At 34.4% G+C, this 19,300-nt stretch overlaps 2 protein-coding genes across 2 annotated transcripts; one reads left to right on the forward strand and one right to left on the reverse strand.

The window, feature by feature from the left end:
- The first annotated feature begins 4,472 nt into the window (after positions 1–4,472).
- On the forward strand, positions 4,473–5,657 carry LOC136217918 (transcription factor MYBS1). The gene is made up of 2 exons (XM_066004620.1): positions 4,473–4,910; positions 4,975–5,657. The coding sequence occupies exons 1-2, from the start codon at positions 4,531–4,533 to the stop codon at positions 5,438–5,440; spliced, it is 846 nt and encodes a 281-aa protein (XP_065860692.1). The 5' UTR covers positions 4,473–4,530; the 3' UTR covers positions 5,441–5,657.
- A 434-nt stretch (positions 5,658–6,091) lies between these two features.
- LOC136217919 (histone deacetylase 15) lies at positions 6,092–18,846 on the reverse strand. The gene is given in 18 exon segments (XM_066004622.1): positions 6,092–6,380; positions 6,568–6,739; positions 6,953–6,998; positions 7,094–7,176; positions 7,840–7,919; positions 8,645–8,753; positions 12,585–12,653; positions 12,878–12,928; positions 13,050–13,175; positions 13,291–13,414; positions 15,046–15,101; positions 15,358–15,422; positions 15,569–15,644; positions 16,578–16,654; positions 17,933–18,047; positions 18,223–18,399; positions 18,525–18,767; positions 18,769–18,846. Coding segments are annotated over 18 exon segments (1,848 nt in total). The 5' UTR covers positions 18,832–18,846; the 3' UTR covers positions 6,092–6,264.
- Between the last annotated feature and the right edge of the window lie 454 nt (positions 18,847–19,300).

Here is a 19,300-nt window from a genome sequence, read left to right on the forward strand (position 1 = left end):
CCATTGTGTCTACATGAAACGCTTACGTGAAAATTTTGCCATTCAACCATTATATGTTGATGACATCCTGGTAGCAGGAAAAGACATTGAATTTGTAAACCAGATCAAAGCTTGGCTCAACTTTAAGTTTTGAGATGAAAGATGTGGGTGAAGCCACATACATTCTTTGTGTCAATAGACCTATGTCAACAAGGTTCTCAGTCGATTCAATATGTGCAGTAGCAAACCCATAGATAGCTCAATGAAAAAGGACATCACCCTCAGTACAGATATATGTCCTTAAACATAAGAATAGATATTACGATGAAATATGTTCCATATGTTAGTGTCTTAGGTAGTTTGATGTACATTATGCTTGTGTACAAAACCCGATATTTATCATGTTGGTGGGATGGTGAGTAGATATCAGTCCAAACCCAAGACTAGCACATTGGGCAGTTATTAAAAGGATATTAATGTACCTTAAAGCAACTACGGATTATTCTATGTGCTATCAAGGCAAAGATCTCAATCTTAGAGGATACACAATGTTGAATGGGGGGGGGGGGGGGGGACTTTGACTAAAGGAAGCCTACGCCTGACTATGTATTCTTGCTAGGGCATGATGTTTTTCATTAAGTATTAATAAATAGATGTGTGTAGCATTATCCATCATGGAAATCTGAGTACGTATCGTAATTATTACCAGTTCAAAATGGTGTATGGTTGAATAGATTCTTGAACCATTTGAATGTTACTACCTCTAATACTCCAGCCATAGTTGATAGTGATAATCAATTTGATATTGGTTTTGCTAAGGATCCGAGATACTATAACAAGAGAAAGCACATAGAGATTAAGTACCACTTTGTTAGGAACCTAATTTCACGTAAAAAAAATTAGGATAAAGTATGTGTCGACTCATGACATGGTTGCAGATCCACTTACCAAACATGTCAAAGGAGATGTTAATGTTAAACACATTAAATCTCAGGGATTGCGTAGGAACTAAACATGTTCATGTATTTTTTGAACATGGTTATTTAATAAAGGTTTCATAAATTTTTACAATACACGAGTGCAAATATTATTTGTTGATGTTTGTTATTATATTATAATGCATGTTAGACAGAGAAGTAGCTCACTCATACGATTTTTTACTTTTATTTTGTCACATTGTGACAAAGGTAAGAATGAGGTTGTTTTTGAACAATTCGATAGCATGTTCAATAATAGAAGTTGTCTTGCAAGAAGTATGAAAATAATTTCATTATAGGTGCAAGATGATAACATACATTACACGTGTATCCAAAAGATTAAGTGTAATATAAATGGAAAGTTAAAGACAACTTAAAGCATTTTGTCTTTATAGCTGGAAGTAGTCTCTAAATGTAGTAGACTAAGTTAGATGTTTTGGCACATCTGGACCTATGCTTTTGTATGCTATTAGAAAGAGTGACATGTTCTTTTTTCAAAGAAAGGATTGAACACCATAACACATGCTTTCATACCATGTGTGTTTTACAATCGCAAGATGGAAAAGAGACGATTTCACATTTTCCTAGTGTGAAACTTACATCATGAAACTATGGTTTCTCGAAATCATATCCTTAGGATTCTTAACTTATTTTGGAAGTATAATCTTATGTGGCTACTTTGGAAGGATCATCTCCAGGTTGATGTGATAATTTCGATGGAAAAGAACCCAACCAGATAAGTAAATTTAGATTATGATGAAAAGAATATAGTACGAGGGAAAGATATTCATGAGTTCACATATCTTAGAGTTTCTGTGTTTCACTGTTTGGATACTTGTACATATTTGTAAAACATAGAAAATTGTAGGGATCAAAGTTATTATAGTGGATATGAGTCGGATCCATCTAAAGAAATGGGGGATTAGAGTTAGGTTTCCCCTAGTAGTTAAGCTATAAATATATAGCTTAAGTCACCTAGAACCCTAATCTTAGACCTGGCAATTATCGTGTTCGAGTCGTGTTCGTGTCGTGTCATTTCGGGTTCGTGTCAAAAAGAGTAAACCCAAACCCAACCCAAAAACTTTCGTGTCAAAATCGTGTTAACCTGTTCGGGTTAGTGTCGATTTCGTGTCGTGTTTTCGGGTTACATGTAATTTTTTTATGCATATATATTAATAATAACTCTTAAAAATATAAGAAGATATGATACTGTTTTTAAACATTTTATATCATTTTTAGATTAGTATGTAAACAATAATTATCGAAAAGTTCGATAATATCATATTAGAGGGTCATGTAATGTGTTTATAACAATTTAGGAAATTCAAATTAATATTTGCAATTAATAATTATAATTTTATTATCTTTATTAATAAAGTGACATAAAAAAACATGAGAGAATATAACAATAATTTTCAATATCCGTGTCATTTCGTGTCATTTTCGGGTTCACATATCAACACTAACCCAACCCAAAAATTAGCGTGTCAGTTTCGTGTCAACCCAAAAATGACCCATTACCTATTAAGCTCAACACTAACACTAAAAATCCGTGTCGTGTTCGTGTCGTGTAATCGGGTCGTGTGTCATTTTGCCACCTCTACCTAATCTCATAAGTTCCTTATTCAGTTTAAAAAAGACAAATCAGTTGCCTCCGACCGACTCTTTCTCTACACCACTCTCTTTCTATCTCAATCGTCTACTATTTAGTTCGTGGACTTATCGTTTTCATCTCTCAATTAACCTTGACATGTGTGATTTATAAATAATAATGTGAAATTCTAATGATCCGTTCTTCCATTATAATCTTTACAATGGATTCGTTCTCTACAAAAGGTAAGTCGTAAATTCGTATGCATATTTCGATTAATATGGATAATAAGAGTATTTATACTCGAACAAAAAAGTTGAGTTGAAGAGATATTTGGTTTATTTTAGTTTTTTTTATATTTTTCGTACTTCCAGAAATTGTACGATGTGTCCACCTCTTGTTTGAGCTACATATGTATTTGTACATAATTCGATATCTATTATTGTCAATCTAGATTCTAGTTTTATTTAATACAAAATGTTTAATTAATACAATAAGTTTAATTTTTTCTTCTTATAGTCCCCTGGTGTGAGAATGATAGGAAAGAGAGAGGAGTAAAACGGCGCGTAAGGATGAGAGTGTGGTGGAAAATATTCAAATTATTCCAAATAATTGATTATGTTAAATTTTTACCTTTCACGAATGAATATGTGTCTGTCATTATATACTCTCCAAATAAATTGTCCTATTCCTAAACATTTATGTGACATATATACGATATTTGATATTACAAATGTAACTAAAATTATAATTGTATTATTCAATATATTTTTATAAATTAAATTATCGTATCATAAATTGATAACCCTTTTCACATATAAATATACCACACAAAATATAAATTCAACTCTAAAATTGACACAGTTCATCATTTCCAAAAAAAATATATATATATATATTAACAAAATAAATGTGGCTATTGCTAATGAAAAAAAAAATGCTTGAAATTATACAAGTATTTGATTAATTTCTGCTTGATTATGTTATTTCAAATAAGAAAAGTTTTTATTTGGTTTTAATAATGGATAACAACAACAACAAAGCCTTAGTCCCGAAATGATTCGGGGTCGGCTAACATGAACCATATATTTTGGTTCATGTCATAAGATGTGGCTAAGTTTTACGCTGGCCGCCACAAACCTACCGCAACCCTCCTCCTTTGTCCGGGCTTGGGACCGGCTGTAAATGCCACCAAGTGACCCTCACAGGCGGAGTTGGTTTTAATAATGGATATTTTATGAAAATGTTTTACATATTTGAGCCAATGAGCCATTTATTTTAGCATGCCAAGTTTGATGAAATTTGGTCAACTGTGCTAAGTTCACATATAATTTGAACAAGCATAAGTGTCTAGTAAAAATTGTCTAATTAAGTAAATGAAATTTTACTTCAAAAAAATAAATGAAAGTTAATGAATTGACACGCAATTAACACGGTTATTTAGTAGTTCCATCTTCTGATACAATAATAAAATTTAACAAAACACAACTTGAATGACACGATACAATTATCATTTATATTATATATAATTATATAAAATATGTAAATTACATAATATAATTCTAGTACTTTTATATATATATATATATATAATCTAGTACTTCAAATATGATAATCCAAAATTGTCACCTCTAAATTTTTATCCCTAGATATACATAAGACAAATTTTCAATATTTTTTTAAATGAAATTAAGAGTACGAATTAAGTAGAGATTTGTTTTGAAATCTGCTATACATTCTTGTCAGTGTTAGTGTTGAATGATGATGATAACAAATTTACCCATACATAGTGGTCCTCATCAATTGATAGTTTGATACCCTACCTCACTCTTATCCTACGCACCCATTTCTTTTTTATTATTTTTATTTATTTTCCTAATACATAACAAGGCCCACATTACAAGAAATTTTTGGATGCAGCACCCATTACTACATTCTCCACAATTATCATTCCATTTTTGATTGATTGAACCAAACTCCACTATGGCGAATGCAATTATTTGGAGCAAAGAAGAAGACATTGCCTTTGAGACTGCAATTGCAACTCATTCCATTGAAGATGACTCTAAAGAGCAATGGGAAACAATTGCTTCCTTTGTGCCTAATAAAACCATAGAGGAAGTGAAAAAACACTATCAATTACTAGTACAAGATGTTAATGCTATAGAAGCAGGAAATGTGCCTCTCCCTACTTATGCAAGAGAGGAACCCACTTCTTCTTCATCCCATGGATTTTCAGGTTCCGATAAGAGATCGAATTACGGGTTTTTGGCATTAGGACATACTTCATCTGGGAAAGGAGGAGGTTCTAGGTCTGACCAAGAAAGAAGAAAAGGCATACCATGGACTGAAGAAGAACATAGGTACTACTTTTTCTTCATTCATCTCTATGTTTCGAGTATGTTTTAGAAATAACGTTTCGTACAGGTTGTTTTTGCTAGGATTGGACAAGTTTGGAAAAGGGGATTGGAGAAGCATATCAAGAAACTTTGTGATATCAAGAACACCAACACAAGTAGCAAGTCATGCTCAGAAATACTTCATAAGGTTAAACTCAATGAACAGAGACAGAAGAAGGTCAAGCATCCATGATATTACAAACATCAACAATGGAGGAGGTGGAGGAGGAGGAGATGTGTTATCTCATCAAACACCAATTACAGGACAACAATCTAATACAAATAATCCAGCAGTAGCAGCAATCAAGCATCATAGGGTTCAACATCCTCCTCATCATATACCGGGTTTAGGGATGTATGGAGCTCCAGTAGGACATCCGGTGGCTGCTCCGCCGGGCCATATGGCATCTGCAGTTGGAACTCCTGTAATGCTTCCTCCTCCTTATGTTCCTGTTGCTTACCCTTTGCCTCCACCACAAACAATGCACCATTAGATATGAATGCTGAGGCACAACAACAGGAGGAGACAATTCTTTTGTTTTTTCGCTAATTATTGATAGAGCAGCCACATAATAATTATTATTATTATAGTAATAAGCATTCCATCCACTACTTGAATTGTAGTTGTGAAGAACTGTATGCATATTTGTAACAGATATGCACCCATCTATACTCATTCTTGAATCAAATTTGAACCCAGATTTGGCTTTATAACCACCATTTTTTTTAATCGTTATTATTTATTATTCTCTTGGTAAAATATGAAAAGTACCTAATTTGAGGACATCCCAATTACAACTCCAAGTGATGCCAAAATAAAGGCTAAAATCACAATCGAGAACAAATTCGACAAGAATAGTTAAAACATGAACCAGTTAATACTGAGGTAAATCACAATTATGGTCACATTTAAGTTTGGACAATTTATAATATTATACTAATAAATCACATTGCATGTTTTCTAACTACACTTTTACCGGAATTGGTGACATGAATGCTTGCTCGGGTCATCCATTCCGATAAAGTCCGTTTTGTATATTTTAGCAAAGCAATGTTAAAGATTCCACTTATTTGTTTTCTTCAACAATTGTATATCCTAGAAGACTTGATTTCCTAGTCTTATACGCAATTATTTAGAGTAGAGATTAGGCTAGGAAAGGAAAATATTTGAACTCTTTAATGAGAAAATATATAGAGGTAAAGGAATTTGGGGAAAAAATTGAAACTACTGATCATACTAAGACAAGCAGTCACCCTAAAAAAGTTTACACAGCAAAACTAGGGATTTACAAAATTTCTTCAAGGATGAGGTGAATGTTCACTTGGTCCTACGTCTTCTACGAAGATGTCTGTTAAGGTAGTAATATAAAAACTTCTTCCTTCCCCATTTCCACCATATTGGGGCACCTCTCCCAAGTCTCTTCCTGATTTCTTCTGCACAAGAAAGCCAAAACAACAATTAAATTAATAAAGATCTTAACATCTTTCCCAATTGCAGAAAATTCAGTTTCCTTGTTTGAATTTTAAAAGCAATTCAAATTGTAGAAATACATGCGCAAATTTAAGCCACTCTGGCCATTTAACTCTTAACTGGTTGGCAAAAAGACCACGAACTACTTACTCTTTTTAACCTCAACACGTGATAATCCCCATTGCGACTGCAGTTTTGCAAGATTAGACGCCAAACAAGGCCAAAAGTTCATCTGAATCTTCAGGACTTCAAAAACAGCTTGCAAACCAGCTCTGGAAGGGACAATGTTGTCCAATTCACATGTTCTTTCACCCAGCAATACCTATTGTGGCAAAAAATCAAACCCAGTAAGACATTTAGACAGCATAAAATCCAAGTAACCAAAGTATATTACCAGAGAAAAACATTCCCGTAGCCCTCAAAGTTGAGACCATTCCACCAATTTAATATTTCATTACACATTCTTACTGAGAAATTGAGAAGGAACACCTGTTGTGCATACAATTGGAAATGCTCTAAAAAATTGAAGATTTACCTTGATCACTGCAGTTGCAGAAGATGATATTGAACGTAGATTGTAGCTGCAACAAGTTAATTACCAACATGAACACAAGTTCCATACATGTATATATAAACACATACACAGAAGAGCAAATATAAAAGGAAGTAATCATACCCGCCCTCAAGTATAACGAGAAGCTTCCCACCAGAGAGAGCGTACAACATATCTGTCATCTGTGCATAGCCAGTGGGAGTTACCTGCAGAAAGAGAATTGCTAACAAGTTGATATAACAAAGGATGCACACAGGGAGAAAGGGGCAAATAAAAATTCTGAAATTAAAATTAGCATAAAAATGAACTGTTTTGAAAGCACAACTGTTAGAGCTACTTGAGTTCAAAGGCAATAACACTATTGATGGTTTTACAGAATATCTAACACCCATCCTCACAGTAGCACAAAAAAAAATACAAAGAAGTCCTAGTGGAAATTGACAATTACCCTGGTTTCAATTAGTAAATTATGAAAAATAAGTCATTTACCATTTGTTTCAAAAAGAATAACTTGTTTGTATACTTTTGAACAAGCGCTATACTTCCTGAGTAGAAAAAGTAGCTAATGTAGAAGTCAATAGGGAATTCCTTTTTTTTTTTTTTGCTTCAAGTGCACTGGAAATTTTCAATTTTCTTCCTATAAATGAGATGATTAAAATCTTTGCAACAACAAAAAGTAAATCTCTAACAAGTTCCTTTCACTTCAATGACCTATCGAAACTGGAGAAACTTTGCATTTTATCAACAGGTAATAATTTACCTTGCCTATCCTAACCCAATAGAGCAATAGTTCTATGGACACAAATGCTACAAAACGAGGATTCCTTCAATAAGCCAAACAAAGACTTCGCCAAAAGTGATGAACTTACATCACAGCATCCCAAAGGATCACCCCTTGCGGCATCAAATCCAGCAGATATGATGGTGAAATCAGGAGCAAATGCAGCAGCTACAATAATTTAGTCCATGTACCATAGAATGGTCAGTTCAGAAGACTACATGCATCAATCAAAAGGAAAAAAATACCGCACCAAACACCTAAATTGAAAGAAAAAGCCTAAACCCATGTGAATGAAGGGTGGGGAAGATGGGGAGATGTATTCAAAGGAGAGAGAGAAACAGGCATTGATTGATTGCACTCCTAAAAATCACCAGAATTCAACCTCAACCACTCTAAACCAACACAACAAAACATAAAGATAGATATTGATGTACAGACACTGCAAAATTCATGAGAAGTATTTAGAACTCCAATCTAGCCTAACTCCATAGCAGTAGCATTTGCTAGTCAAAGAACTATATTAAAGATACTGTGAATAAACAGCTAAAAAAACCGTCATTGTATTTTCAAGGAATTGAATAACAAATTTGTATTTTTTAACGAAGCAACAGCAACAACATATAAGACTGCTATCAGTAGCATCAAGCAGTTTTCTCCAATTTTTGTATTGATATTGATAGTATTTATCATTTTTTAAGCTTCAAAAACTAAACCGTGATAATATATGAGAACGAGAAGTCTACAACTCAACTGCATTATTAAGTGCACTCTTCCGCATTATATTTTAAGATGCTGAGCTTCAATGACTGATTCATATAGACACACTGCATTCCACATGCCACTATAATGAGAGCACATGCATGAAATCAGATGTGAGATATTTAGATATTAACCTATTGGTAGCACAAGATTTTGAAATGCAAAAATGTAATCATTATCGCCAACACCTCCATGACTCCATGGAATATTTACACAATATCCCTCTGCGCCATTTGTACCAATCTGCAAAAGAAATTTATGTCATCACTTTAAAGCATTTCAATCCAGGATATATAAGATGAAGTGAAGAATAACATCTACTTTTCTGAATAACTTTGGAGATGTCATACCAAAAACCGATAAGAGACCAATAGATTAAAAACAAATATGAGAATTAATATGCATGCATGCAAATAGTCAAATAGTTGAGAAAACTGTCTATAGCTATTCTAAAATATAAACACACAATGCAGAAACAAGGAATTTGATATCCTATGTGTAAACACCAGTATACAATCTGCAGACTTCAAATATCAATTTGTCCCCTCGGGTGTGTGAAGGAGAGAGCGGGAGTGGGAGAAACAATTAACTTTCAGCGATGAGAATCATAGTGTGGTGCATGGGAGAACACAATGCACTCATAGAGGATTTTCTAAGATTATTAAGAAACAAATAAAATGTTAGATCTCGTGTCCTCACTTTTTACCTTACACACAATGCATTCATCTAAAAAGCTTAACCAATTCACTCAGCTCACCCTTGTGTAATGACCAGCCAAGGACCTGTCTGTTGGCCAGTTAAACAATAATTCTTCACTTAGAAATCAAAGGCTTCTACATACTGCATCCACCTAAAAGTTTAACCAATTCACATTTCACAGAGGCCCCCTAACAGTAATAGCAACTGCTAAGCTTACCATTTCTTCAGTAAGAAATCAAATAATGTTTGGGTTATCAATTCATGAGGCCTCTAAACAACATAAACCACTGTTCTCTCAACACAGTCCAGGAAATATTCACCAGAAACTAGACATGCTACCAGATAATATGGATTACTTCAATCAAAAAAAAAAAAAGATACTGACTATAATATTATGGACATAAAGGTTTTCCAGATCTCAACTCATGCTACGCTTTCGTATTACAAGAATTATTGATGCTCTAATGCATCTTGCATTCTATCTTGTCAATTGAGCCTATATAACAACTCCTTGGAAGAATTGCAAAGTGGAGGACCAACGGGGTGACAATACACTATAACTACTTTCATTTGTGCCAGTCACGCATATTAGCCAATTAATCATTACTGTTTCATATTTGTATCTCACCAAGCAAATATAGGATATCAAATAATTATCTTGACTGCCTCTAGCATAACGCTAAATTTTATAAATGTAATGCCCATTCAAATTCATCCCAGGCTATAAAATGAAGAAGATACAAATATTAGTTTCTATCAAAAACATCCTTCCAAGAGGCTTTCAAGCAACATTTTTATAACTTGTCCTGAATATGAGTAATCATAAACGTTATCAACAAAAGAAAATAAAAAATTATGTGCAACTTCTTGTTTCAAATTAACATTTAAAGAAAAGTTTGATGCTATGCAAGATATAATCAACCCAACGTATTCACAAGGCAATGCTACAACTGCTTAGTAAAAATGTGGAATGCACATAACTTCAATTAAAAAAATGAACGTCAAGAATGATATTTTTCGAGATTTGTTACAGAAAGTCAATGTAATAAATGTAAGCATGGGTAAGTAACTAAAGCATGCCTAAGTCAACCAAAGCATTGTTAGAGGCTGCTGTGGGCTTACTATGTCTCCTTGATTGAAGGAGAACCTTGTATATATATGTGTATTGTTCTTAAGTAAAATATATCAATGTAGTCTCTTAATCTACATGGTATCCCATGGATTTCTCTGTATTTTCATGGTATGTTACATGGTATCAGAGCCTAAGGTCTAAGGTTTCTGAATTCTTTTTTCTGGGTAGTATTTCCAGAGTTGTGTTTCTGCAAGGGTTCAATATTTTCTGGGTAGTATTTCCCAGGGTTCAATATTTTCAGGGTAGTATTTCCCAGGGTTCCATTTCTGTCAAGAGCTTGGGTCTCTTGAATACTCACTGTTGGGACGTCATTTTATCTCACCACCCCTCTGGTTCATCTTCTCCACCTCCAATCGGCGTTTCCTCAGATTCCGGCCACCCTGTGTTATCATCGCTGTAAGAAAAGTCCTCCTTACATGGGATCAGAGCCTTGTTTCGGCTTCTGTCTTGGGTTTCTGGATTGAGATTCCAGAATTTGTTTTCGGCTTTATGAGCAGAATTTCTAGATTTGTAATTTTGGGCTGTTTCTTTAGCATTTCTGTCTGCCTTGTGAGCAGAGTCTGATTTCACCTCAACTGATTGTCGTTGTTCCTCTTCTGCTGCCGTCGCCTCTCTGTTTCCGACCTGTCCGGTTAGTTTGCCGGCGAATCTCCTTTTGTGCAATTACGTTGCTGGCAGCCTCTTACATGTTGCTTCGACTGAGTTTTGCTTGTCTGTTTCCTACGAAGTTTGATGTTCCTCTGACGTCTCTCCTGTTCTATGTGTTCTTCTAGGTTGCATCTCCCGAATTATGTTTTTATATTCCAAAGTATCTTGAGTTTCTTGTTTTGAGTTGTATTGTCTTAAGATTATATTATAAGTATCTATGGCAAGCTGAGCATGATTAAAATCCATGCTTCAGCTTGAGGGGGAGTGTTAGAGTATAAGTCAATGTAATTGTTAGAGTCAATGTAATTGTTAGAGTATAAGGCAATGTAATTAATGAATAACATGCCTAAAGCTGCTGAAGGGCTGTTGGGGCATGCTTAGGCTGCTAGTAGGGTCAGTATGTCTCCTTGACTGTAGGAGTAATATGAGGAGCTACTACTTGTATATACATCCGTGTATTGTTCCCAAGTAATATATATTCATGTAGGATCTTAATCTACATGGTATCCCATGTATTCTAGTGTATTACATGGTCTATAACAAGATTAATACAAGGACAACTGATACTAGAGCCTATCAGGAAAGGGGGGGAATCATGTCAAGCAAAACATCAGTATCATCACAATTTTCTTAACCTAAGACTAAGGAAATGATTCAACTCTTCCATTGATTATTTTGTGTTTGTTCTTTAATTTATGACTGCCATGGAACCAATTGAACTGAAAAAGCTCAAGCTGATAGTTAACGGTCCACTTCATATTAATATCCGACACACCCCCACACGCGAATGCCCACCAGGCTTGAAACGTGCACAACACGATATTACCATGTCCTGCAATTTTATCAACAAATGGGGCTACCAAGAATCGAACCCTAGACCACTTGGTCAACCTGACTCTGATACCATGTCATGGAAACAATTGAACTAAAAGCTCAAGTTGATAGTTAATGGTCCACTTCATATTAATATCCGACACTGACCTTTTCCGTCAAAATGTTTTCTTCAAATAAAAAGCATCCACCAATATTGCATGTCTAATGACATGAATTGCAGCAAGTAGTAGAGACAACTTTCCTCCATGTCAATGCAAGGATACGGACTCAACAAAAAATTTAAAAAAGGAAATCAATATCTTCAACTGAGATGGATATATTCTGTATTGTAAGAAATTGCACATAAATGGACTCAGATGCATAAATCGACCTTCAATTATTTTCTCCCATCTCAATGTCTACAGCCAATAAAAAAACAAAAATGAATATTAAAATAAATATCCATCATTAAAATACTCTTTCATCCTTGTAGGTAAACTTATGATATACCAATGACAGTGAAAAATATCTTTAAGCTATGAGTTTCAGAAAACAATCAAATCATGCTTAGGAACACTAATCTACATGATACAATCAGCAAACACATCAAAATATTTCATAATTCAGTACTTTGGGAACTACATTTAGGCTATTCAAGACTTATGGTTCACAGATACAGCCAAAAACTTAATCCTGGAAACCACAAGACAAATGCAAAGATTCAACCAGTTTTCACATTCAAAGACCTGGACACAAAATAAAAGGTTTAATTGATGAATTACCTCATAAGCTGCTCCAGTGCCAGGATAAAAGTTTCCTCCTTCATGTCTATGCAAGGATATGTACAAAACCTGTGGTTTTATCCAATAAAACAAACCAAAAATAAGTTAAAATTATTAATCAATAAAAAATAGATTAAATTAACCACCAATGCAGCAAATGAACATGGTGGACAATCTGAAAGACTAGATTATGAACAGAATCACATAGGAGTTTGCATTACTAAAATTAACTTAAACTCTTTTGAAAAAGTAAATGACCCACAAAATCAACATTTTGTCATTATGAAGCTCACCGAATTGTTTTGTTCAAATATTTCTTGTGTGCCATTTCCATGATGAACATCCTATAATAATCACAATATAGATATAACAGATTAACAGAATGAAAATAGTTTATATAGTTCGAAGCCATGAAAAATTGCATTAACTGCTAAACAAGCATCAAAGTAGTTAAGAGAACCTTACCCAGTCAACAATGAGCACTTTCTTAGCACCAACAAGCTGAGCTGCTAATGCAGAAACTGCTGCGTTATTGTGGAGACAGAATCCCATGGATCGTCTAACACCAGCATGGTGCCCAGGAGGCCGAACCTGGATTGGAAAAAGGTACAGTTTCTTCCACTACCTCAATAACACAGCACATGTGATAAATAAATAAATAAAAATAAATAAAATAAAAAAAAAAAAAAAACTAAAATTGCCATACCAGAGCAAAACCATTTTTGGCACGTCCAGAGATAATTGCTGAAGCAAGATCAACACACAACCCTGCTGCAAGTCTAGCAGCAAGAGCTGAATGTTGATTAGCATATGTGTCAGGAGTGAAGTAACTGCCATAAATAGCAACCAATCAATCAAAATGTAGCAGCATTCATAAACACAAATTTGTAGGTCGCATAATGCATATAGACTGCACACGAAGCTTATTAAGGTAGTAATTGCAGCCAGTTAATAAAAAAACGCCACAGAGAAAAACAATGCACTTTTCCCACTCATCTTCTGGAGAATGTATAAGACACAGAAAATTCAAAATGCTGATAAACAATCATCAATTTGCGTTGAATGAATTTGGATCCTCATACTCAAGTGGACATGACAGATCATGTTCAAGAGATCTCAACTGTTAATTGAAAATGAACAATTGAGATTTAATGATCCAGGAATAATCACCCATTTTTCAACATTTCAAAATTATTAAAGACAATAGTTCTTAACCATTCAATTCAATTGAAAGGTTGAAAACACTTGAACAAGAGATCCAAATCCAAAACAGCTCCTCCGAAGGAACCACTCACTAAAGTCAAAAAGTGTCATGGAACCGTTTTAACTAACAGCTCAAGCTGATAGTTAAAGGTCCACTTCATATTAATATCTGACACACCCCCACAAGCGAATGCCCACTGGGCTTGAAGCGTGCACAACACAGGCCCATATTACCATGTCCTACAATTAACTCAACAAATGGGGGCTGCCAGGAATTGAACACTGGACCACTTGGTCAAACCAGCTCTGATACCATGTCATGGAACCGTTTGAACCAAAAGCTCAAGCTGATAGTTAAAGGTCCACTTCATATTAATATCTGACAAAAAGCATCTGATAGGTTTACTATTCCTCCCACCTTGTTCTGCAACCAGCATTTTCTATCAGAATGATGAATACAGCTCAATAAAGATAACAGACATTTTAAAATGTGCAAGTCATTTGCTACCAAACAAAGATACCCTCCAGATTCCAGAAACTAGCTTCAATCTCCAAAAATAATTTGAGATTGCAAATGCATACTTGACTCGAGTTGCATAGGCTAAGGTCCAACAGTCACTAGGCTTGTGCTTATGGTTCAGCATGCAAATAAAGTTGAAGCCCATTCTTTAGGGTCCCTCTATAAATGAGCAAGTTTGAGACAGCATAACAGTTGCTTGGTTAATCTATCAACCATGGAATACGATAACTTTAAATTTTATGTCCGAACAGGTCTAAAAATGCTTTATGGATTCATACGCCAGTCATATCTTTCAACAAACTAACAAATTGAATGAATATGAAGCATGACTAGATAAATAGGTGTGAATGTCAACTGGGCCAAGAAGTATAGGGCTTTTTTCAGCAAGATGAGCCAAAAAATGAAGCTGAGCGTGAAAGCTCCAAAAAATGTCAAACACTCACAAGCATTAATTTAAATTCAAGTAACTGGTCCCAAGGCAAAGTCATCGAAAATAACTTAGCCTATCTCACAATCTCATTTGAAGCGAACACAAAGCAGTACATTATTCAGCTTAGTTCAATATAGATATACATGTACACTAAACTGTTTGTTTGTGTTCCTAATAGCATCCTTTCTATATTTGCATTCTTGTACTTCATGCAATATCAGAAATCACAAATACACATGAATGCATACATACACACATGCGCAGACTCATCCAGAAAGTCAAAAAGATGAAAGAAATCATGGACATACCTAGAGAAAATATGGCTTGTAAGTTCAACATCTTGGATATGCTCCATCGAATGCGCCTACAGATTTCAAGATAAAATAGAAAATTATTTCATGATCTCAGAAATTAAAAAAAAAATAACCACAGAAAAAGGATAATCACTGGATGAAACAGCTAACTGTCATTGCATGATATCAACAAGAATACTCAAAATATTATTTAGATATAGCACAGAAATACAAATGTTCTGTCACCATCATTCCCTAAGACAACTAGAATATAAGATTATGCTATCAGAACAAAAATGCAATAGCAATTAAAAGATGACCCCTTACCATCTTGAGTTCTTGTTGCGTAATTTCTCTTGCAGAAATTGGGTGGCATCTCCCAGGAAATATACCTATAATCATTAGCAGTTATTATCAAGCTGCTAATAGAAAATATAGAAAGAGAAAAAAAATCACAACAAATGATTTAACAATTTTCTCTGCAGATCAGGCCTGATCCATAACAAATTCTATGACATAAGGGAAAATGATATTATACCAGCAGTTGCAAGGCTAGCAGCTATAGCTCGAAGGCGATCAGGTCTTTCTGGATGTGGATTTGATTTCACTTCAACCTACTTTATCATAGCAAACAACAAAGCAAAACAACTAAAAACTACATGAACTGCTAGTGAAGGAAACGAAACCCCTTCAGTTTTGTTATACACAATAGGAGACAAGAAAATAGAACTGAGAAACAAATAAAAAACCAACTGCAAGCAGATAAAATCGCAATTTGGCATATAAACTTCCTTCTAACATAGAGAAAGGTAAGACTATTATTGCTGCAATGAAAATTAATTTTTCACAAGTGAACTAAAATCACTATACAACACAAGAACAGGGAACTTCAGACATTTGCACACAGGAATAATCCATTATTGCAGGTCCATAATTTAACTTGTAATGCTAATAATTACCGGTCGACATTTCACATGTGCAAGTGAACTGAATTTCATGTGAGGTTTGCACTTAAAATATAGAAGGCATTATCAATGTTATATCCATGTTCCCAACTAGCAATTTTAACTACTGTCTAAGTTTACATAATTGTACCTTTCTTCTAGCATCACTTTCAGATTTTCTAACCTTGAGAAAACTCAAAAAAAATGTCTATATCTCAAAAGATATATGGATGTAAACTTAACTTTCAAAAGTCATATTTTCCCTTATTTTAATGCTCCAATCAAAGACCATTTTCATAAAGTCTGCACAAGGTTACATTTAATTTTGGCTATCCTAAAATTGAAATGTAGAACACAAAGTAGAAAAGGAATCTAATGATAAATCAGTATACACACAAAAAAAAGGAAAAAAAAAAAAAAAACTCTCATTTCAATACAAGTATTTGCCAAATTCTAACTTGAACACAAAAAATATGTGAATCTGATTCATGACCACGTACAACACACAAAAACAAAATATCCACTGAAACAAAAAAAAACAAAAAAAAAAAGCCTGAACACATCATTTGAAAATGAAATAATAAGTGAAGAAAAGCCCTATACTTCTGAATGTAGCAACATTCTTTCATCAAATCCAATTGCTGTGCAATTGTTAGAGGATAAACTTTGCGAGGATATATCTGCAAAAGAAAGAAAAGGGAAGTTTTCATTTACATAATCATACCAAACAACAATCTAAAGCCATGATGAACTATCTCAAATGGCATGAGGTCAAATCAAATATTAAGTACTTCCGCATAACTCAAGAATAAATGATAGCTGCAATGCTCATTTTAAAGAGAGTATCAAGTCACTGAAATTAAACCTAAAGAGAATGCATCAACAGTGAATTTTCACAACTAAAAAAGAAAAAGAAAAGAAAAAGAACCCTCAAATGTAAACAAATTAAGTACAAGTCTATTCAACATACTAAGCAAAAGCAATGTATCAGACACATGGTCTGAGCCAAACTACAAGTTCTTACAAATAAGTCAAAGGATTGTCAACTAAAGCACAAGTATTGCAGATATTCAGTTGAAAAATTGAAAGAAACAAACAAGAATAGGCATATCCATAGCATAAAGCCATTCAAGTATTCAGTAAGCTAGGGCTAGTTTCCTAAGCTATTCAACTAGAGAAAGAACCCAAGTTTAATGGTTATCAGAATCTAGTTGGATTGGAAAAACGGTGCCATTTTCCTAAGCTGACAATTTAACAATACTTGCAACTTTCAAAATTTGTTAAAGATTGGCCACACCAATTTTATTGGCAATTATGGTGTAGGTTTTTGGTGCTGCTCAACTAATTTTAAGAGGTTGCTTGTAAACCAAAACCTCCAAGCACAAAATGAACCCACTTGATAATTTACTAACTTAGCTTTTCTAAAGGCTTATATTCAATTCATATTAAGCGCCAACATCGATGGTTTTGACTTCAAAAGTTGCTTTGAATATGCAACCATTATCCCAAAAAAAGGAGCTCTGCAAATCAAAAGGTAGTAACCACATAGATATGAATTATATGATGCTGTAAACACCAATAATCTTGTTTCAAACAGACAAGAATAACTTTCTATATATCCTTATGCAATTGATTCCTTTCAAGCATTCTCATATAGTTCCTACCATATTTCAATGCATATGCATCAACCATCTGGCAACAAGATGACTGCAAAAATCATTCTCTTGGAGATAAAGAATGTTGGACTCTATAGTAAAGGGTCTTGAAAATTACACTCGATTAGTATGCAACATGAACTTTGTCTTCTTCTATCATAAAAAAAAAAAAGGAGAAAACAGGAAAAAATGGCTATTATTTTTGGTAACTTTAGTCCATAAAAGAATAATTTTATGGTTTCTCAAGCAGACGTTTGCTTTCCAAAAAATCCTTGACATCAATAGAACTATCACAATAACCACCTTTATGCCTTCCTTTCACTTCTGGTTCAATATCCGTAAGATCTGCATGTTGTAAAATAGGAGATGCATGAAACCCATGCCTCAGGATGCCAGATTCTTTATGTTCACCACATATCTGCATAGAAGTTTACGCACTAAGTTATTCACAGACACGTCTAAGCGTGGAAAGAACTAGGTTGCTGCAAATTTGGAAATATATGCAATGAAGCATAACACTACCAGAAATTAAGAGAAAAATGTCGGAATATTCAAACTAATAGTGCAATGAGCGCAGAAACATTTTAACATACATTGCAATGCACAACATAGTGAAGATTGATCATTGTGCAGTTAGTACAAAACCACTTCACAATCTCTACATGCTTTGGAACAGGCTCCCAGTCACTGTCATCTTCATCATCGTCATCAAACAAATCTTGATTGCTGTACATATCTTGAAAAGTCATTTCTCTTTGCCCTGTCTTTCTCTGTCATCCACATTATAAATTGGATAATGATGGATGTTATAAATTGATTTCCCTGGCAATACTTCTTGACTGTGATATAATATAAAATTATATATATAGATATTTATAAGGGGTCTCCAACTCACAGATACAACAATCTCAGAAGACTTGGCCCCATCCACACTTTTGCTGTTCAAGGTACGCATATCTTCTTCACCAGAGCTTTCATCAAAACTAAAACTAGCCGCAACTCCATTAGCATTCAAGTTTTCATCTCTGGCACTAATGCCATTACTTGAAACCCCATGACTATGTTTGTGAAACCTCTTCTCTGACTCACCATTCGCTGGACGGTTTCTCCTTAGTGTTTCAGAAACCATGTTGCCTTCAGACAAAACATAAAGAATTTCTGCCACAAACATCTCCCATTAAAATCACAATGCTAGAGCTCATTATGTAAAAGCACAAAGGTGATCAATGGGTAGAGTCGACTACATAGAATTGACAGTAAATGGGCTCAACTATGAATCAGGATCGAATTAGCCAAATAGGAATGGAATTCAATTAAGCAATTTAAATTTAGAAATAAAAAATGTGGAGTTTCATTTCTCACTTAGTAAATCAGCTCTCAACCACATTAAAACTGATGATATTAGCGAGCTGGTAGAATGTAGATCATAGTTATTAATGGTGACGCCATGGCACAAGGCGCTCAAGGCCATGCACCTTAGCACCCCCTAAGGCGCACGATGTTGCTCTGGCGATGCACAAGGCGCGCCTTTTGTGTCGCATGTTATTTTTTTAGGTTTCTATATTACTGACCAGCATCGGCAAGATTAGAAGGGGTGCAGCGTTAGCAGAAAAGCGGACAGTTAATTTTCTGAAGTTGGAGAGGAAAGACCAGAAGCTATTTGCTATTGCA

The sequence above is a fragment of the Euphorbia lathyris genome, chromosome 2, assembly GCF_963576675.1.
Source record: "Euphorbia lathyris chromosome 2, ddEupLath1.1, whole genome shotgun sequence".
NCBI lineage: Eukaryota > Viridiplantae > Streptophyta > Magnoliopsida > Malpighiales > Euphorbiaceae > Euphorbia > Euphorbia lathyris.

What these genes read in the sequence shown, in the direction of transcription:
- LOC136217918 (XM_066004620.1), top strand. Translation starts at nt 4,531, where the DNA reads ATGGCGAATGCAATTATTTGGAGCAAAGAAGAAGACATTGCCTTTGAG. An exon ending in TGGACTGAAGAAGAACATAG is followed by an intron (nt 4,911 to 4,974) that starts GTACTACTTTTT and finishes CGTTTCGTACAG; the next exon opens with GTTGTTTTTGCTAGGATTGG.